We start from the raw sequence: 15,833 nt of genomic DNA, 5'->3' as shown, positions 1-15,833 counted from the left end.
ATGAGTAGAAACCGAACATCCAAAATGGCCAAGAAGCATCCTTTTAGCTCAGCAACATCAGCTGAAACTACTATCTAAGCTAGAGATCCCGAGGCTACAGCACAGTGGGAACAACAGTGACCATTATAAATATCATGAGCCAACCTGGCCAACCATCCCAACTACCAGTATCACTGAAACCAATGAGCTCATACAGGCCACTGCCACAGTAATCCCAGAAGCAATTACATATAAGATCAAAGATGCATATAGACGAAGCCCATGTGGAGAAGGCTGGAAGCGACAATCAGGGAAATCCTGAAGGATGTTCGTTGGTTTACTGAAGTGCCGAAGGGTTTGCAAATGTATCTGTTTTGATTTAGCCTCAGAACGTCAATATACAATAATCAAATAGACCCAAAGATCCTTTGCATCAGTGGCCATGCACTCAGCACGGCCTTGTAAGCCATGTCCTGTAGATGCCAGTTTATGGTCTACAGAGACCTCTTGTGGACATTCTGAGATATTGCTTGTGATGAATGAGCTACACCAGCAGAAGGTGATGCTATTGTTATTTATGTAGTTATTCACAACTTTGCTAGTTTACTACACACACACAGGTGTTCTGTCCATAGTATGCACGTGATGTCAGACCTTCTGGGACACGCCCACCTGTCGGTCAAAAACAGTAGTGAGGTCTGCCCTCAAACCATCCTCTGAATGTCTTTGAGATTAACTTAGTCGAAATGTCACATAGTTGCTCTGCTATCAGATTCACTCATCAATGTTTATTTGCAGCTACCAGAAGGACCCAGAGTACAGAGTACCTCCCTTACAGGTCAAATTGCGCAATAACCCCTTCTGTCAGTGGCAGCTTCTTTAAACTGTAGGAATTATTTGCAGTGTAAAAATACTCAACTCTCATGGCATGACATTAAAGTAATAAATTAATACTACTGGAACTTTTCTGGTCAAAGTCCAAGTCAACAAAAGATAAGATTTGTGTGTGGTAGTTGGTTTAAGCTAGATATGTAGCCCTTACCTTTGCTTTAATCATATAAGCAATTTCTTGTTCTTCACCTCCCACACAGCGCCATTATTTTACCCATCCAGACTGAAAATACATCTAGCTGTCTGTACTTTGAAAGCTTGCATCCTGGCAGCAGTGTTAGGTGATGGATTCTCTACAAGTTACATGTAGAGGTCACCGAAATGGAGCTGTGGGAGAGACGTTGCTATTTTCAGGGATTTAAATAAAGCTGCTGGGGCAGAATATGGATCACAAGTCTCCAAAATTCATAGTTTCTCTTCATTTCTCCATTTTTTTTCCATGGATAGATGATCCAAGTAGTCTTGGCTAGATACCCCCTCACACCAAAAAAAAACAACCTTTTGTCCTGGAGTAGATCTGACTGTCCACTGATTGGTTGTCACAATGGAATAATGTTTTACCTGCCAGGGTAGTCACGTGACTGAAAACTATAGATTAATGACAGTTAACCAATTAAAGTTTTCTGAAAAAAGACTAAGGCCACACTTGTATACCCCCACATTTCAGCTGGTGGACCTAAGAGAAGACCACAGCAACCTCCCAGAGAAAGAAACACCTAAGATCACAAAGGCAGACATTCAACAATTAGTGTCCTGAATTAAGAACCAGGACCTGATGATCCATACCTATTGGCTGGATCTGAAGGGCTGAAGGGCTGAACAAGCTAATGGTACACCATGTTTGCCTAGAGACACAAAGAGGGCTGCCAACAACAGACTAGCTAACACAGGGCAGAACAATCATAATCATGATGGATTCCCACAAAAGTACAGCATTATCAAACTCCCAGCAGATTGCCTGCCTCTCCACAACATGGAAGCTCATCTCATTGCATTGTAGCAATCAAGATGAAGATGATCACATCTCCGAAAGGCACTGAAAATAACAGCAAAGGGTCAAAACAGCAGCTCCTGGTGGATAGAGCTCTAAGGCCAGCCAGACCAACCTGAGCATTACCATCAACTACAAGAACTCAATACCCTACAAATGGTTACTGGGGTGCTTTGCCTTGTATAAGGCTAATAGTGTGCCAATAACATTGATCAGGAACTCAGTGGGACTGTGGAATACAACACTGGAGGCCAACTCGAAGGCAGTGACACAAGTCACCATCAAGTGTGGAATATTCCAAGATGATGCACTGACCCCGTGGCTGTTCTGTAAGGACTCAACCTCCTAAAACCTTCTCAACACTAAGAGTGAATACAGATATAGATTCAGCAGTGATTTAGGAGTGGAGTGACATCAGCCACCTCCTGTAAATAGATGACATCAAGCTCTATGCCAAAATTGAGTGAGACATCAACCGCAACCTTGAGCAAACCACTAGTCTAAGAGCATGGTACTCTAATGGGGTACGATGTGCTATGAGGTTTTAAAGATAATATAGGAGCTGATTATTTGAGACCTTGTATGTGATGGTATTTTAAATTCTGGACTTCAAAGGGTGTCAAAGAAGAGTAGTCAACTGTCAGTACTCTTGCTGAAGCATTTTTGATGAACTGAAGGCTTTTCAATGATTTTTGGACATCCTGATAATAATGAATTAGTCCAACATACAAGTAATACATATATGAACTAATTTTCAGCATCTCTCTGAGACAGGATATTTCTCATTTTAGAGATATTATACAAATGGAAGAAAGCAGTCCTATGTATTTGTTTAATATGCGCACTGACGGACATATCCTGGTCAAAGACGACTACAAGATTCCTCACTGTTACTGGAGGCCAAGCAGGGGCAATTTGAGGTTCAAACTTTTAGTGGGGCCCAGCTCAGCTCCCTCTCAAACCTTTTCCCGCGCCATCTAAACAAAACAATGACAGAAAAGCCTAGCTGCAACTTTATTTAGATAAAGTCATTCACAATGAATCCTTCAGTAATTTTTGTTTTAAACAAACAACTTTCATTTTAAACAACTATTTGTAACTTTTGTCACTAGACTGCCTCATTAGTCTGCACCACTTCTTCAAAAAAGCAACAACTTAAACAGAATGTGAACATTTCCAAACATGGAAAATAAATTTCAGTCTTAGTCTTATAAAAAAAAAAAAGAAATCCAGAAACTTGTGAACAGAGATTAAAAATATATAATTTAGTGACAGTACTATTCACTCTTTGTAGCTACAGTGAGCCTGTTTTTCACTGCAGAGCTGTAGCGGGGCGTGGTCTGCGGCGCGGTTGCGGAGGGGACGGATGCACCTGAACACAATCCCCAATCACGCCTCGCCGGCTTAAAACAGAATGAACTGGGTTCTGTTGTTCTTGATGTGTGTAGGCTGTAGCCGAAAAGCTGCAGTGTGTAAGTTGGCAGCCGCAATAAAGTGTGAACATGTGGTCGGGTCGAAACTTCGGTTGGGCCGAAACCAGTGCCCCAATCCTGGGTTTTAGCACCACTGCAAATGATGCCCGACAGACTTGACCACATGTTCGCACTTTTCAGTACACTTCTTTATTGCGGCTGTTGCGTTACACACTGGGCTGCACCTTTTCAGTGGATGCACATATTATTCACATAACTGCCATGAATTTCTTAGTTCTGCCAAAAAAGTGATTCCAATGCTAAACATTCGTTCTGCATGACCTTTCTGCCAGCTAACTTGCGCCCCACCTGTCAGAATTCTGAGCCCCACTAGTGGGGCGTGCCACAAACTTTGAGAACCACTGACATAGAGGCAGTTCACCAAATCATCAAGCACTTAAAGAAGCATTTAAGTGCTACCACTGCATGCCAAATATCCTTGGGCAAGATACTTAGAAACACCTTAGAAAAAAGTGCTTGTGGGAATGGGTGAATGTACAAGTTATGTGAAGCACTTTGAGTGCTCAGATTGAGTAGAAAAGCACTATATAAGAATCAGTCCTTGTGGAACTCCATAATTAACCTTGTGAAGAGTCAGATTTTATTCAAATTTTTTGAACAAAATTTTCAAGGAAATACATCACTCTTTCTTGTTAAGATTTAAGATTGGATGGGCCCCATGTGATTTTCTGTTTTTTAAGTGGGCCACAGTACTCTTGACTTTGGGAGTGTGTACAGGAACATCTGTGCTAAATATCGACTAGAAGTCCCCAAAGCTCTAATGGGAGACAGCACCAAAGGGGGTTCAGAAAACCAGGGCTAAGGTCATTTGGGCCTTTGAGTTCCAGAGAGGCAAGCAGCTGCTGGCCAACCACCCAAACATAATGGTGGTTGACAAGATGTGCCAATGCCAGTGGACAGCAACAGGAAGGAGCATGGGACAATAGAGAATTATCAGGAACTAAAGTAACAACTGGAGCAGACGTGGCCCAAAGTGGTCCCAGTGGTTATAGAAGCATTATGAGCTGTAATTTCCAAAGTGGAAGAGGGGCTCAAGCAGATTCCAGGAACTGGACAGAGACATCCTGAACAGTCTTGTCCTATATACAGCTAAGATACTGCACAAGACTTTCAAACTCCTCTGGTAGAGGACCTGAGCTTGAGGGACTTGCTATACCTTCAGCTACAGCAACTAGGTTAACCAAAGGAAATCAACTGAAGTAACTCAGTTTCCTGGGCATGTCCTTCCTTTTTTCATAGAAGTAGAAAACTGTATCTTCTACGAATTGAGTGTTGTACAACCACAATATATTTTGATATGATAAAACATATATATCAATGTTTTGATAGTTTATTGTTTTTGAGAGCTAAAGTTTGACTGAATAAAAGTCTGTTATTTTGCCCTGTTTGCCTTTTGGATGGGACATGGTCCCTGGGCACATGCCCAGTATCTTCTTTTGATAGCTCATTGGCCCTTAAGAGATGATTTCCCTTGAAGCCTTTTAGGTGTAATCTTGTTCTTTCTTTATCTGAGGATGAATCAGGTGGTTCTTGTACTCTGTCATCGTACATGCTGTTTATTTGTACTGACATAGTAGTTTTAGGTAGGCTTCGCCAAAGTGAGTGATGTGTGGTTAGAAACTCAGGCAGTAAAATAAAAAAATGATTCTGTTCATTTAGAGTCTGTATTTTCATCACTCATGACAAAAATTAGTTCAGGCCATGGATCTGGTCTACTAGCACAAACAGAGCAACATAAAATGTTTGTGGTTAAGTGTCAAGAGGATTCTTGTGACGTATACATCGGGGAAACCAAACAATCTCTGGCTAAGCAAATCACAGGCCACAACTCTTTCATCTATTTACACCTACAGTCTAAAGCCACTTCTTCAATGATGATGAAGAAGTGGCATGGACCGGGAGCTCCCTGGACTGGGAGGTAAGTTCCTTTTTTGATCCCAGAAGGGAAAAAATAAAAATAGTACAGTAGCCTAAAATAAATGAAGTAAAAGAAAAAGGGTCACAGGCACTTAATACTATGAGAGACTGCAAAAATATATATGCACAACAAGAGAGAACTGTGAATTTCATTGATAACTAATATGTACACCATAAATTTAAGAAAAACAGCTGCATGAAAGTATAATGGAAATATATGTGGATTCAAACCCCATGTCAGCAGACACAGAATACACAACCACTGGATCACTAAGAGTAAAGTGAATAATGACTGCACCTCCAAGAACTCGGCTGTTAAACTCCTAAAGTTTGCAGATGACACCACCATCATTGGACTCATCAAGGATGGTGATGAGTCTGCATACCAGCAGGAAGTTGAGTGGCTGGTACTCTGGTGCAGTCAGCACAATCTGGAGCTGAACACGCTTAAGACTGTAGAGATCACAGTGGACTTCAGGAGACATCCCTCAACACTTCTCCCCCTCACCAGATCAGACAGCCTGGTGTCGACTGTGGAGATCTTCAAGTTCCTGGGTACCACCATCTCCCAGGACCTGAAGTGGGAGACCAACATCAACTCCATCCTCAAAAAGACCCGGCAGAGGATGTACTTTTATCCCCATTGATGTGCATTGAGTTTTTCCTTTTCAGTCACCTTTTTCACTCACTATGTGTTAATAGACCTCTCTGCATTGAATCGTACTTGTTATTAATCTCTGTCTCTCTTCCACAGCATGTCTTCTATCCTGTCTAACTTCTCTCACCCCAACCGGTCGCAGCAGATGGCCCCGCCCCTCCCTGAGCCTGTTTCTGCCAGAGGTTTCTTCCTGATAAATACGTGGTAGAAATCCCAAAAGGGTGATCTGTTCATCTGGACGTAGCATTTTCAATGGGAGAAACGCCTCCTGAACTGAACTGTCTCAGTTGATGGCCATGCGGTTGGCCTCCTGAACTGTTTCTTTGGACTGTTTTTCCTCCTCTTCTGAGTTTTCCTTCCTGGAGCTCCAGCACCCACCCAGGTTTGGTGGAAATGTTCTAATTTTAAGAGTTTGATTGCAAAAGAATAAACTGCTGATGTCCGCAGAAATTTTTAACTTTGGTTGAAAGGACAAACTATGAAAAATAATAGACCTTTGAGGATTTGAGCATATGGCAAACATTATGCAAAGTTCCTCTTAATTGTAAAACACAAATCTGAGGATGTTGGAAGACATTTGTGGTTCTCATCAGCTTTGTGGCATGTAGATGCTCCTTTTATTAATATTCCTAAGTCCTGAAGAATACCCATAAACACTGAGGTCCTGCTATGTGCCAATGTGTATCTGGGCCATTACTAAACAAAGATGTGAAGCAATGTTAATAATTGTTGGTAACTTTTTTTTTCATTTCCAGGTTTCAGTTACTGCTGTTGATATGTTAAGAGTAAGAATAAGTTCAGATTCTCTTAAAAATAACAACACTAATATGTTAACAATTGTTGGACTTGTGGAGGTATTTTGAGAACCCTTATAAACATCTGAAGGAAAAATATTCTTTAATCATAGATGCAGACTCATGGAAAAAATATTGATTAATCATTTTATTTGATTTTGTAGAGTTAGAACAAACAGATTGGATTCTCAAAATCAGTCAGTTTCTTGGGGTCTGAAGCAACAACAGAACAGGGCTCTGAATTTTTGGAAGAAGCCCTTTTTTTCCTTCTTTTTCTCCTTGATTTTAATGTTGTCAGACTTCTCTGAATTATTAGTAAAAGAGACAACTGGCTCAGACATGGATAGACATACAGAAGGGAGTTTCTCACTAGGAAGATCATCAGACGTTGCCAGACTTTCAGAAGCAGGCTCTTTAGTAGGAAGAACATCGGCCTTTGATGAACTTTCAATGAGAGGTTCTTTAGTAGGATGAACATCTGACTTTGGCAGACTTCCACGAGCGGGTTCTCCAGTGGGAAGAATATCAGCCATTGTTGAACTTTCAAAAAGAGGCTCGGAAGTAGGAAGAACATCTGACTTCAGAACACTTTCACAAGCAGGTTCTTGAGGTTCTTTAGGGGGAACAACATCTGGCTTCAGCAGATTTTTACAAGCAGGTTCTTTAGTTGGAAGAAAATCAGCCTTTGTTGAACTTTCAAAAGGAGGTTCGGAAGTAAGAAGAACATCTGACTTCAGAACACGTTCAGGAGCAGGTTCATGTGGTTCTTTAGTAGGGAGAATATCTGACTTCAGCAGATTTTTAAAAGCAGGTTCTTTAGTTGGAAGAACATCAGCCTTTGTTGAACTTTCAAAAGGAGGTTCGGAAGTAAGAAGAACACCTGACTTCAGAACACTTTCACAAGCAGGTTCTTGTGGTTCTTTAGTAGGGAGAATATCTGACTTCAGAACACGTTCACGATCAGGTCCTTTTGGTTCTTTAGTTGGAAGAACATCGGCCTTTGTTGAACTTTCAAAAAGACGTTCGGAAGTAGGAAGAACATCTGACTTCAGAACACTTTCCCAAGCAGGTTCTTGTGGTTCTTTAGGAGGAACAACATCTGACATCAGCAGATTTTCATGAGCAGATTCTTTAGCTGGAAGAACATCAGCCTTTGTTGAACTTTTAGAAGGAGGTTCGTGAGTGGAAAAAATATCAGCAATTCGTGAACTTTCAACTGGAGGTTGGGAAGTGGGAAGAACATCTGACTTCAGCAGACCTTCAGGATGAAGTTCTTTAGTTGGAAGAACATCAGACACTACTGGACTTTCACAAGGGGGCTGGAAGATCTGGCATATGCTCATCTTTGCTACATCAGAAATTGCCCTGAGTAGTCCTGGTGCAAAGTTTGCAATGTGGCTCAGCAGAATCTTTTCTGAATATTTCTCTCTGACTTCAGACAGGATACTTTGCACCATGTCATCTCTGATGGACCTTGAGAAGATGGCCTGGTTTTCCATTGTTAGGAGAGATTTGGACACTCGATCCAAAGTGGCCTTTGTCACACTGGTGGAGAGGATGCTCAATTTTTGGGAGGACATGTTCAGTAGGGGGTAAGAAGGAAGCTTCCAGAAGCCATGCAGGACACGGGGAACCACCTCTATCACCACGTCTGTTGCAGTGAACAGTTTGGAGGTTTGTGCGTCCTGCTGCCTCTCTTTAAGGAGGTCAATGTACTTCCTGACATTGCTGAGGAGCTTAGGTGTTCTGCAGAATAAAGTTATAAGAATGATCTTTTACACCTATTTTAAAAAATAACAGAAATTTTGAAATACTGTAGCTGGACTGTTAATGATTTTATGTCAGAGGTGACTCACTGAAATTTAGAAGGTATGGCCTCTGGAAATTCCAGCAGCATCCGGGCTTGAAACTCGATGTCCCTCATTTTATTTATTGTGTTCACTGCCCACACCTGAAACAGAAAGCATGTTTACATTGCAGTTTTGTTGAGAGGTTATGTAATTGTAGTAAAAAAAAAAATAAAAATCTCCAAATGACTAAAACTCTTGTGAGTTTTCTAGTCTTACCAGTTTCAGAAGAGGTTTGGCTTCTGTTTCTTCCAAACCCTCCAATTCAAACTCCCAAAGTCTTCAAAAGAAAACAAAAGAGAGGTTTTCTCTCAGCATTTACACTTCAGCACAAACAGTTTCAGGTGTGAGGTGGATGGTCTGTAGGTGTCACAGTAACTCACTGCTCTCTGACTGTCTCTTTGCTCCTCTCCACCAAAAGATCTCCCATATCTTCTGCAGTGAGGCTCGATGGTATTTGGTTTTCCTTCTGAAGTCTGAGGAACTCCGTCATCATTGCAATCTAAAAATAAAAGGAGACATTTAATCAGCATCACTCCCAGGTCTTCAGAAATCACCTGACATTTTATCTGAGTTTTGGTTTGGATGGATCTGGGTCTTACCTGAGCCCTGTAACCTGGTAGATACCAGCAGATCTCCACAGCTGTGTTATATATGGGTGTGTTGAACAGCACCTGTCAAAGAAATAAGACATTACTCATTGTAACTTAAATTGATTCTCAGTTTGTCAGCTTTTTAAAACTACATCAAATTCTTCAAAAATGCAGTAAAAACAAAAAGTGTCACATACCCTGATGGGTTTGTAGATCCCTTTACTGGCTTCCATTAAAACGCTGCTGTTCTATCACAGTTGGGGAAGAAAAACTTTCCAAAACTCTTCAAAACTTGTGTAAGATCAAATGTAGATATGAAAATACTCCTAACTTGATGGTTTTTCTTGCACAGATGAGCTCTTTTTCAAGTCTGATGCAGATTTAAAAATGCACAATTCTAAAACAGTCACCATGGAAACATTTGATCCCTGCTTTATGTCATTAAATTAAAAGAAAACACTCTATTTTATACTACATTACACTATATGTTGTTCATTATATAAGTAAATAAGGGTAGGCTACAGCCGTCCTTAGGTCACTCCTGTGAAAAGATGCATACAAACTGGTGAATCAGAAAAGAAAGAAAGCCAACCTGCAGCATTATGTCCTTTTATGTTATTTCAATTCAATTCAGTTTTATTGATACAGTACCAAATCACAACAACAGTCAGCTCAAGGCGCTTTACTTTGTAAGGTAGACTCTAAAATAATATACACAAGGAGAAAAACCCAACAATCATATGACCCCCTATGAGCAAGCACTTTGGCGACAGTGGGAAGGAAAAACTCCCTTTTAACAGGGAGGAAGCGCCGGCAGTAACAGGCTCAGTGAGGGGCGGCCATCTGCCAGGAGTGGTTGGGGTGAGAGAACGAAGATGGGACAAGAGGCATGCTGTGGAAGAGAGACAGAGATTAATAACAAGTGTGATTCAATGCAGAGAGGTCTATTAACACATAGTGAGGGAGAAAGGTGACTGAAGAAGAAATACTCAATGCATCATGGGAATCCCCAGCAGCCTACACCCATTGCAGCATAACTAAGGGAGGATTCAGGGTCACCTGATCCAGCTCTAACTATATGCTTTAGCAAAAATTAAAGTTTGAACCCTTATCTTAAAAGTAGAGATAGTGTCTGTCTCTCAAATCCAAGTCTGGAAGCTGGTTCCATAGAAGAGGGGAGAAACCAGTTATTCTGCAGTGTGAGAGGGAAGTGCTCTAATACGGTGATATGGTATTAAGGTCATTAAGATAAGATGGGGCCTGATTATTTAAGACCTTGTATGTGAGGAGCAGGACTTTGAATTCAATTCTGGATTTAACAGGGAACAGGCTATATGTGTGTATATACATATATATATATATATATATATATATATATATATATATATATATACACACACACACACACACATATATATATATACATATATATATATATATATATATATATATATATATATATGTAAATTTGCGTAAATTCCCCCGACCCTAACACCTCTTGGCACCCCGCTAAGATTTTCACAGGTCTTCAGCTTCATTGTTCTCCTGTTTTTGTTGTGCAAACACACCCTCCCCCAATCCCCAACCATGAGAGATCAGTGTTGCCAACTCCTCAGTAAGGAAAATCGCTATTAGCTGTCCTAAAAGTCGCTAGAAGTCGCCAAATGACGTCATCGCCTAATTTGCATAATTGGTCATGCTAATGTTATTGTGACCTACGCTGTGGGAGAGAGAAATAACATCGTGGAAGAGACATAAAGTGAGTAAAAAACGTCCTAAATGCAGTTAGAATTTATTTAGAACTACAAATTAAAAAAATTTTTAGCACTTCCCTGCAAGGCTACTTTCTTGTCACTACATTGCATGCCTGTCCATAAACACATATACACAGAGTTGTGCATATATTTATATAGTTGTGCATATATTTATATACCTTACATAATTTGCAAAAAAGTCTAGTTATACACACACACACACACACACATCTATATCTATATATATATGTGTGTGTGTATGTATATATATATATATATATATATATATATATGTAGATATAGATGTGTGTGTGTGTGTGTGTGTGTGTGTGTGTGTGTGTGTATACAAACACCAATATTTTTGAATACACGTGTCCATATTTATGTTTCCAGATTGTTTGTATAGTGCACTTTCTATACCGTGCTCTTTGTACAGTTTTTATTTAGCTGCTTTTGTCTTGCACTGTCCACTTTTTTGCAATGACAATGCAGATTTTCCACTTGTGGGACAAATAAATGCAGATTTGCTGTGTGTGTGTGTGTGTGTGTGTGTGTGTTTGTGCAACATTGGCATTTGTTACTCAGATCCAAGGCAGGCCAAACCTCTGTGTTACAACCTACATACAAAAGACACACATTCACAATATATGGGTACACAAGTCTGTTTTATTTCAAAGTGTTTCAAACTTTACAGCGTTTGCAGACCCAGTGTCCATCATCCCTGCATTTGGCACAGGTGAATTTCTGACATGTTGCACAGGTAAACCTGCTGCGATTCCTGTTGCAGCTCTCTTGCACCTGGCACTGCGTTGTCTTTACAGTCCCTGGCACAGCAGCTGCAGCAGCTTCAGCAGCTGCAGCAGCTTCAGCAGCCTGCCTCTGTGCTAATATTTCCTTGTGCTGCATGAATCGGCAACGAAGTTGCTGAGCTAGAAGACTCAGAAACAATCTTCTTTTGCCTGTCCACCCTGTACATGCCTTGTACAAAATGTAGGCATTCACCGCCGCCAGGTCCAGCATATTGTAGAAAACCGCTACTGGCCACCTGCGTGTTGCTGCTCTTACGGAATACATCCGTGCCATTTGGTCCAACACGTCTACACCACACTGTAAAAGCAGAGAGAGAGAGTCATGAGTATATGTTTTTTTTCTATAGGCCTGTATAACACACATCAGAAAACATTGTAGCACTGGTGTAAAATTGTACACACATTCACATACCTTCATGTGGTTATAGTCTGTTATCGTGTTGGGTTTCCTCTTTCTCCCGTCACCGATCGTCACGTCTTGGTGCATGGAACTTAGAACACACACAGTCTTGGTTTTTTTAGGTGCATAAATTGCACTGCTTTGGTGATTACACCGCTATAATAAGATTTATAACTGATGCAAGACAACCTGCAGAGGAAGAGACCCAATATCTGCTCAAGTTTGTAGAAAACACACAAAACAGGTCATGGACTGAGAACTAATCAGTGAGAGGCTGGTTTACTAACAAGAGTCTTTTTTAGAAGGACTTTGTGTGGACTTCAAGAACTTTCATTGTCAGGCTTGTCCCGGTCCATACTGGCAAACATGATCTACAAGCTCTAACATTATTTTTGAAAGTTTTAATCATTTGTCAAAGTACTCTAGAGGGATGCTTATCATTTCAGATAATGTTCTTGTAAAGTTAGAAGTTAAACCAAGATGTGATGCTTTGAGGGTAGCATTCTGAGGATGTTTTGAGAATGCTGATAATGTGCACTTTATAACATGCTCTGTGGTGTTAAATCTAACATTTTTATTTTCAAACTGGCAGACATCTGGGGACTTTCCGTGTAGTCTTTGCATGTTCTACCTGTGCCTATGTGGGTTCTCCCTTGGTCCTCCACAGTCCGGAGACAAACATTGACTGATGCAAAAAATGCCATAAGTCTAGGTTCAGAAGCTGGACACCTGCTGCCTGCCACATCGTCGCCACACGCCACTCAGTGGCCAGATGCCAGATGGCTGATGCATGTCACCTGCCACACTGCTGCCCATCACACTGTAGCTTTATGCCGGACAGAGGAACCTGCCGCCTGTTACGCTGTCGCTGAATGCCAGGCACCTGCCGCTGGACACCTACCGCCTGCCACGACATCGCGGGACTCCGGACAGCAGACGCTGGACACCTATTTTCCCCCAGAGACCTTCCATTATCACCAGTGTGGGACCACCTAAATTCCTTTGGTTCTGTCAACACAGTCCTCCTGCTGGCGAGCTTTTAATGCACATCAGGGTAATCAGGATTATGTGTGCTCACTCCTCTGCACTCCTTTGCTCTGTTCATGGGGCATCCACGTACTGAGCTGCACAAGCTCCCCACTGGCAATGCCCAGTTTGTCAGTAGCTCAGACACCTGCTGCCTGGCACATAGGACGCTAGACACCTGCTGGACGCCAAATCTTAGAAGCCAGACTCCTGCCACTTGCCACACCATTGCCAGACACCTGCAGGTTGCCAAGCCATCACCAGATGCCAGACACCAGACACCAGATGCCAGACGCCATATGCCAGACGCCATATGCCATATGCCATATGCCATATGCCATATGCCAGACGCCATACGCCATACGCCATATGCCAGACGCCAAATGCCAGATGCCAGACGCCATATGCCATATGCCAGACGCCAAATGCCAGATGCCAGACGCCATACGCCATATGCCAGACGCCAAATGCCAGATGCCATACGCCATATGCCAGACGCCAAATGCCAGATGCCAGACGCCAGATGCCGGGCACCTGCTGCCTGCCACGCCGATGCCAGACGCAGGACAAAAGCCACTTGACACCTGCTGCCTACCACAATGTTGTCTGATGGCAGATGTTGGACTGCTACTGCCTGCCACGCGTTGCCGCTGGATGATGCATGCTGATGGCTGCCACATGCTGATGGATGCCGGGCAGCAGACACCTGTCGTCTGCCACGCCATTGCTGGATGCCGGACGGCCAGACACTTACTCCGGACACCAGATGCTTGACACGGAGACCTTCCATTGTCACCAACGTGGGACCACCTAAGTTCCTTTGCTTCTGTCAGCTCCAGCCTCCTGCCTTGCCACCTGAAAGGGTTCATCTCCATTGCCGGCCACCTCCACCCACCTGGGTCAACATTGCAGACATAGAGCACAGTTACAAGTACCTGAGGATCCCACAGGCAAATGGGAACCATGAAGAGGTCGCTCAAAAACCACCAAGTACCTGCAGAGGGCCAGGCAAGTCCTGAGAAGTCAGCTGAACAGTAAGAACAAGATGTGGACTATCAACACCTACGTCCTGCCCAGTGTTGGGACTAACGCGTTATTAAGTAACGCGTTACAGTAACTACGTTATTATTGTGGTAACGAGCACGGTAACTAGTTATTATGCCAAAACCGGGAACGCGTTACTCGTTACTGGGATTTAGATAGGCTCGTTATTCGTTACTTCGTGTGGTGGCTATCGCGGAGCTTCCACAGATTCAATAACATTAGCAAGTGGTGGAGGCCAGCAGGTGGATGAAGGAAAAGGGAGGCAAGAGGAGAGACCCGAAGCGGCCGCTGGTCCGAGAGTGTCAGGTGAACTGAACTTCAGGTAAGAAGTTATAACCTGCAGTCCATCTGGGTCAGATATGAACCAAGTTTAGGTGGAGTTTATTTTCGTTATGCTGACTTTTTCGTACTGCGTGCTAGCTAGCATGACGGAGTTTATATACAGCTGGGTGGGTGCTATGTTACTGATGTTGAACTTTATTTTGTTCATAAGGTTAATTATTAGAGTTGCCAACCGTCCTGTAAAAAACGGAATCGTCTGTATTCAGAGAAAATATTACGGGTTTCGTATTTAGGTGAAAAGGAACACAGTTTGTCCCGGACTTCAGCTACAATGAAAAAGACACAAAGCTGGAGTTATTCTGTGTTTACGCTGCACAGCTGCCTCTTCTTCTCTCATCCTCTCACCCTCCCTCTCATGATTCTACTTCAATCATGAAACTGATCAATGATCAGCCGATTGGCTTTTCTCTCTTGTTTATTTATCGCCCACTTTGCGCCAGAAAGAGGAAACCAGCGGATGTCGCGGTAAACAACAGCAGCACTTTTAAGCTTGATCAGCTGTTGTTAGAATTTATTTAATATTAATTTCTAGTATCAGCTGATGTTTGCTGGAGCCACAGCTGTAAACCTGCTGGTCATGATATCGGTTTGGATATGTGGTGAGAGGGAAACATGCAGATGAAACCAGGAGATGTCCTTACTGAATCATCAGAGCTGTGATGGAGAAACAGGTTTACCTTTTAGGTGACATGAATGAGTTGAAGGGAAGTTATGAACTGTTTCTGAGAGACAAATAACACCAGGATCCTTTTCTAAGTAGCTGACAGCTGGTAACTGTGCAGGGGCGGGTCTAGTAAAGTGTTGCCAGGGGTCCATGTAGGGCATTAAAAGGGAGAGGGGGGCACAAGGAAATACTTTCTTATTCTCATTTAAAATGTCTCACTTTTAAAAAAATAATTATCTGAGTCTGACAACAAACAATTGATAGGTTGATACATATATACCATCAGAACAGTGTACATCACTGTCACAACAGTGTTTATTTTCATTCAAAGGCTTTATGATTTTTCCTATAATGGTGGGCCGGTCTCTAGTCAAAATGCCCGGGACGATTTTTTTGTCCCAGTCCAGCTCTGTATGCAGCTCATCTTCAGTCTGGTGTTACCTGCATCTTCCTATTCAGAAGGCAGAATTTCCGAGTTCTGAGTACAATCGAAAGCACCACGACTGCAGTTTTTGTGTTGGATGTAAAAAGCAGGCTAGGATAGAATCAGGCGTGGGATTTCTCTTGTGGAAATGTGCACATTATTTTTTCCTTTCTATTGGTAGGTGGCACAGTGCACTTGTGGCAAGTA

The 15,833-nt window shown here is 42.3% G+C and overlaps 1 protein-coding gene across 1 annotated transcript; it reads right to left on the bottom strand.

Moving 5' to 3' along the window:
- Window positions 1-6,917: 6,917 nt before the first annotated feature.
- Window positions 6,918-9,608, bottom strand: LOC146391663 (uncharacterized). Its single transcript, XM_084918986.1, has 7 exons — window positions 9,361-9,608; window positions 9,173-9,244; window positions 8,954-9,072; window positions 8,790-8,850; window positions 8,580-8,674; window positions 7,604-8,469; window positions 6,918-7,507 (listed from the first exon to the last, which is right to left on the bottom strand). Exons 1-7 carry the CDS (start codon window positions 9,394-9,396, stop codon window positions 6,918-6,920), a joined length of 1,839 nt encoding a protein of 612 aa, XP_084775112.1. The 5' UTR covers window positions 9,397-9,608.
- Between the last annotated feature and the right edge of the window lie 6,225 nt (window positions 9,609-15,833).

Source organism: Perissodus microlepis, chromosome 3 (assembly GCF_051167445.1).
Source record: "Perissodus microlepis isolate ML-2025 ecotype Zambia chromosome 3, ASM5116744v1, whole genome shotgun sequence".
NCBI lineage: Eukaryota > Metazoa > Chordata > Actinopteri > Cichliformes > Cichlidae > Perissodus > Perissodus microlepis.
Note: the sequence above shows the minus strand (reverse complement) of the source record. Positions and strands in the feature narration are given on the sequence as shown.

Bases quoted from the DNA above. Each gene is read 5' to 3' on its own strand.
- LOC146391663 (XM_084918986.1), bottom strand. From the start codon at position 9,396: ATGGAAGCCAGTAAAGGGATCTACAAACCCATCAGG. The intron at 9,245-9,360 runs GTATGTGACACT...TTTCTTTGACAG, and splicing joins GGATCTACAAACCCATCAGG to GTGCTGTTCAACACACCCAT. The intron at 9,073-9,172 runs GTAAGACCCAGA...TTTTATTTTTAG, and splicing joins TACCAGGTTACAGGGCTCAG to ATTGCAATGATGACGGAGTT.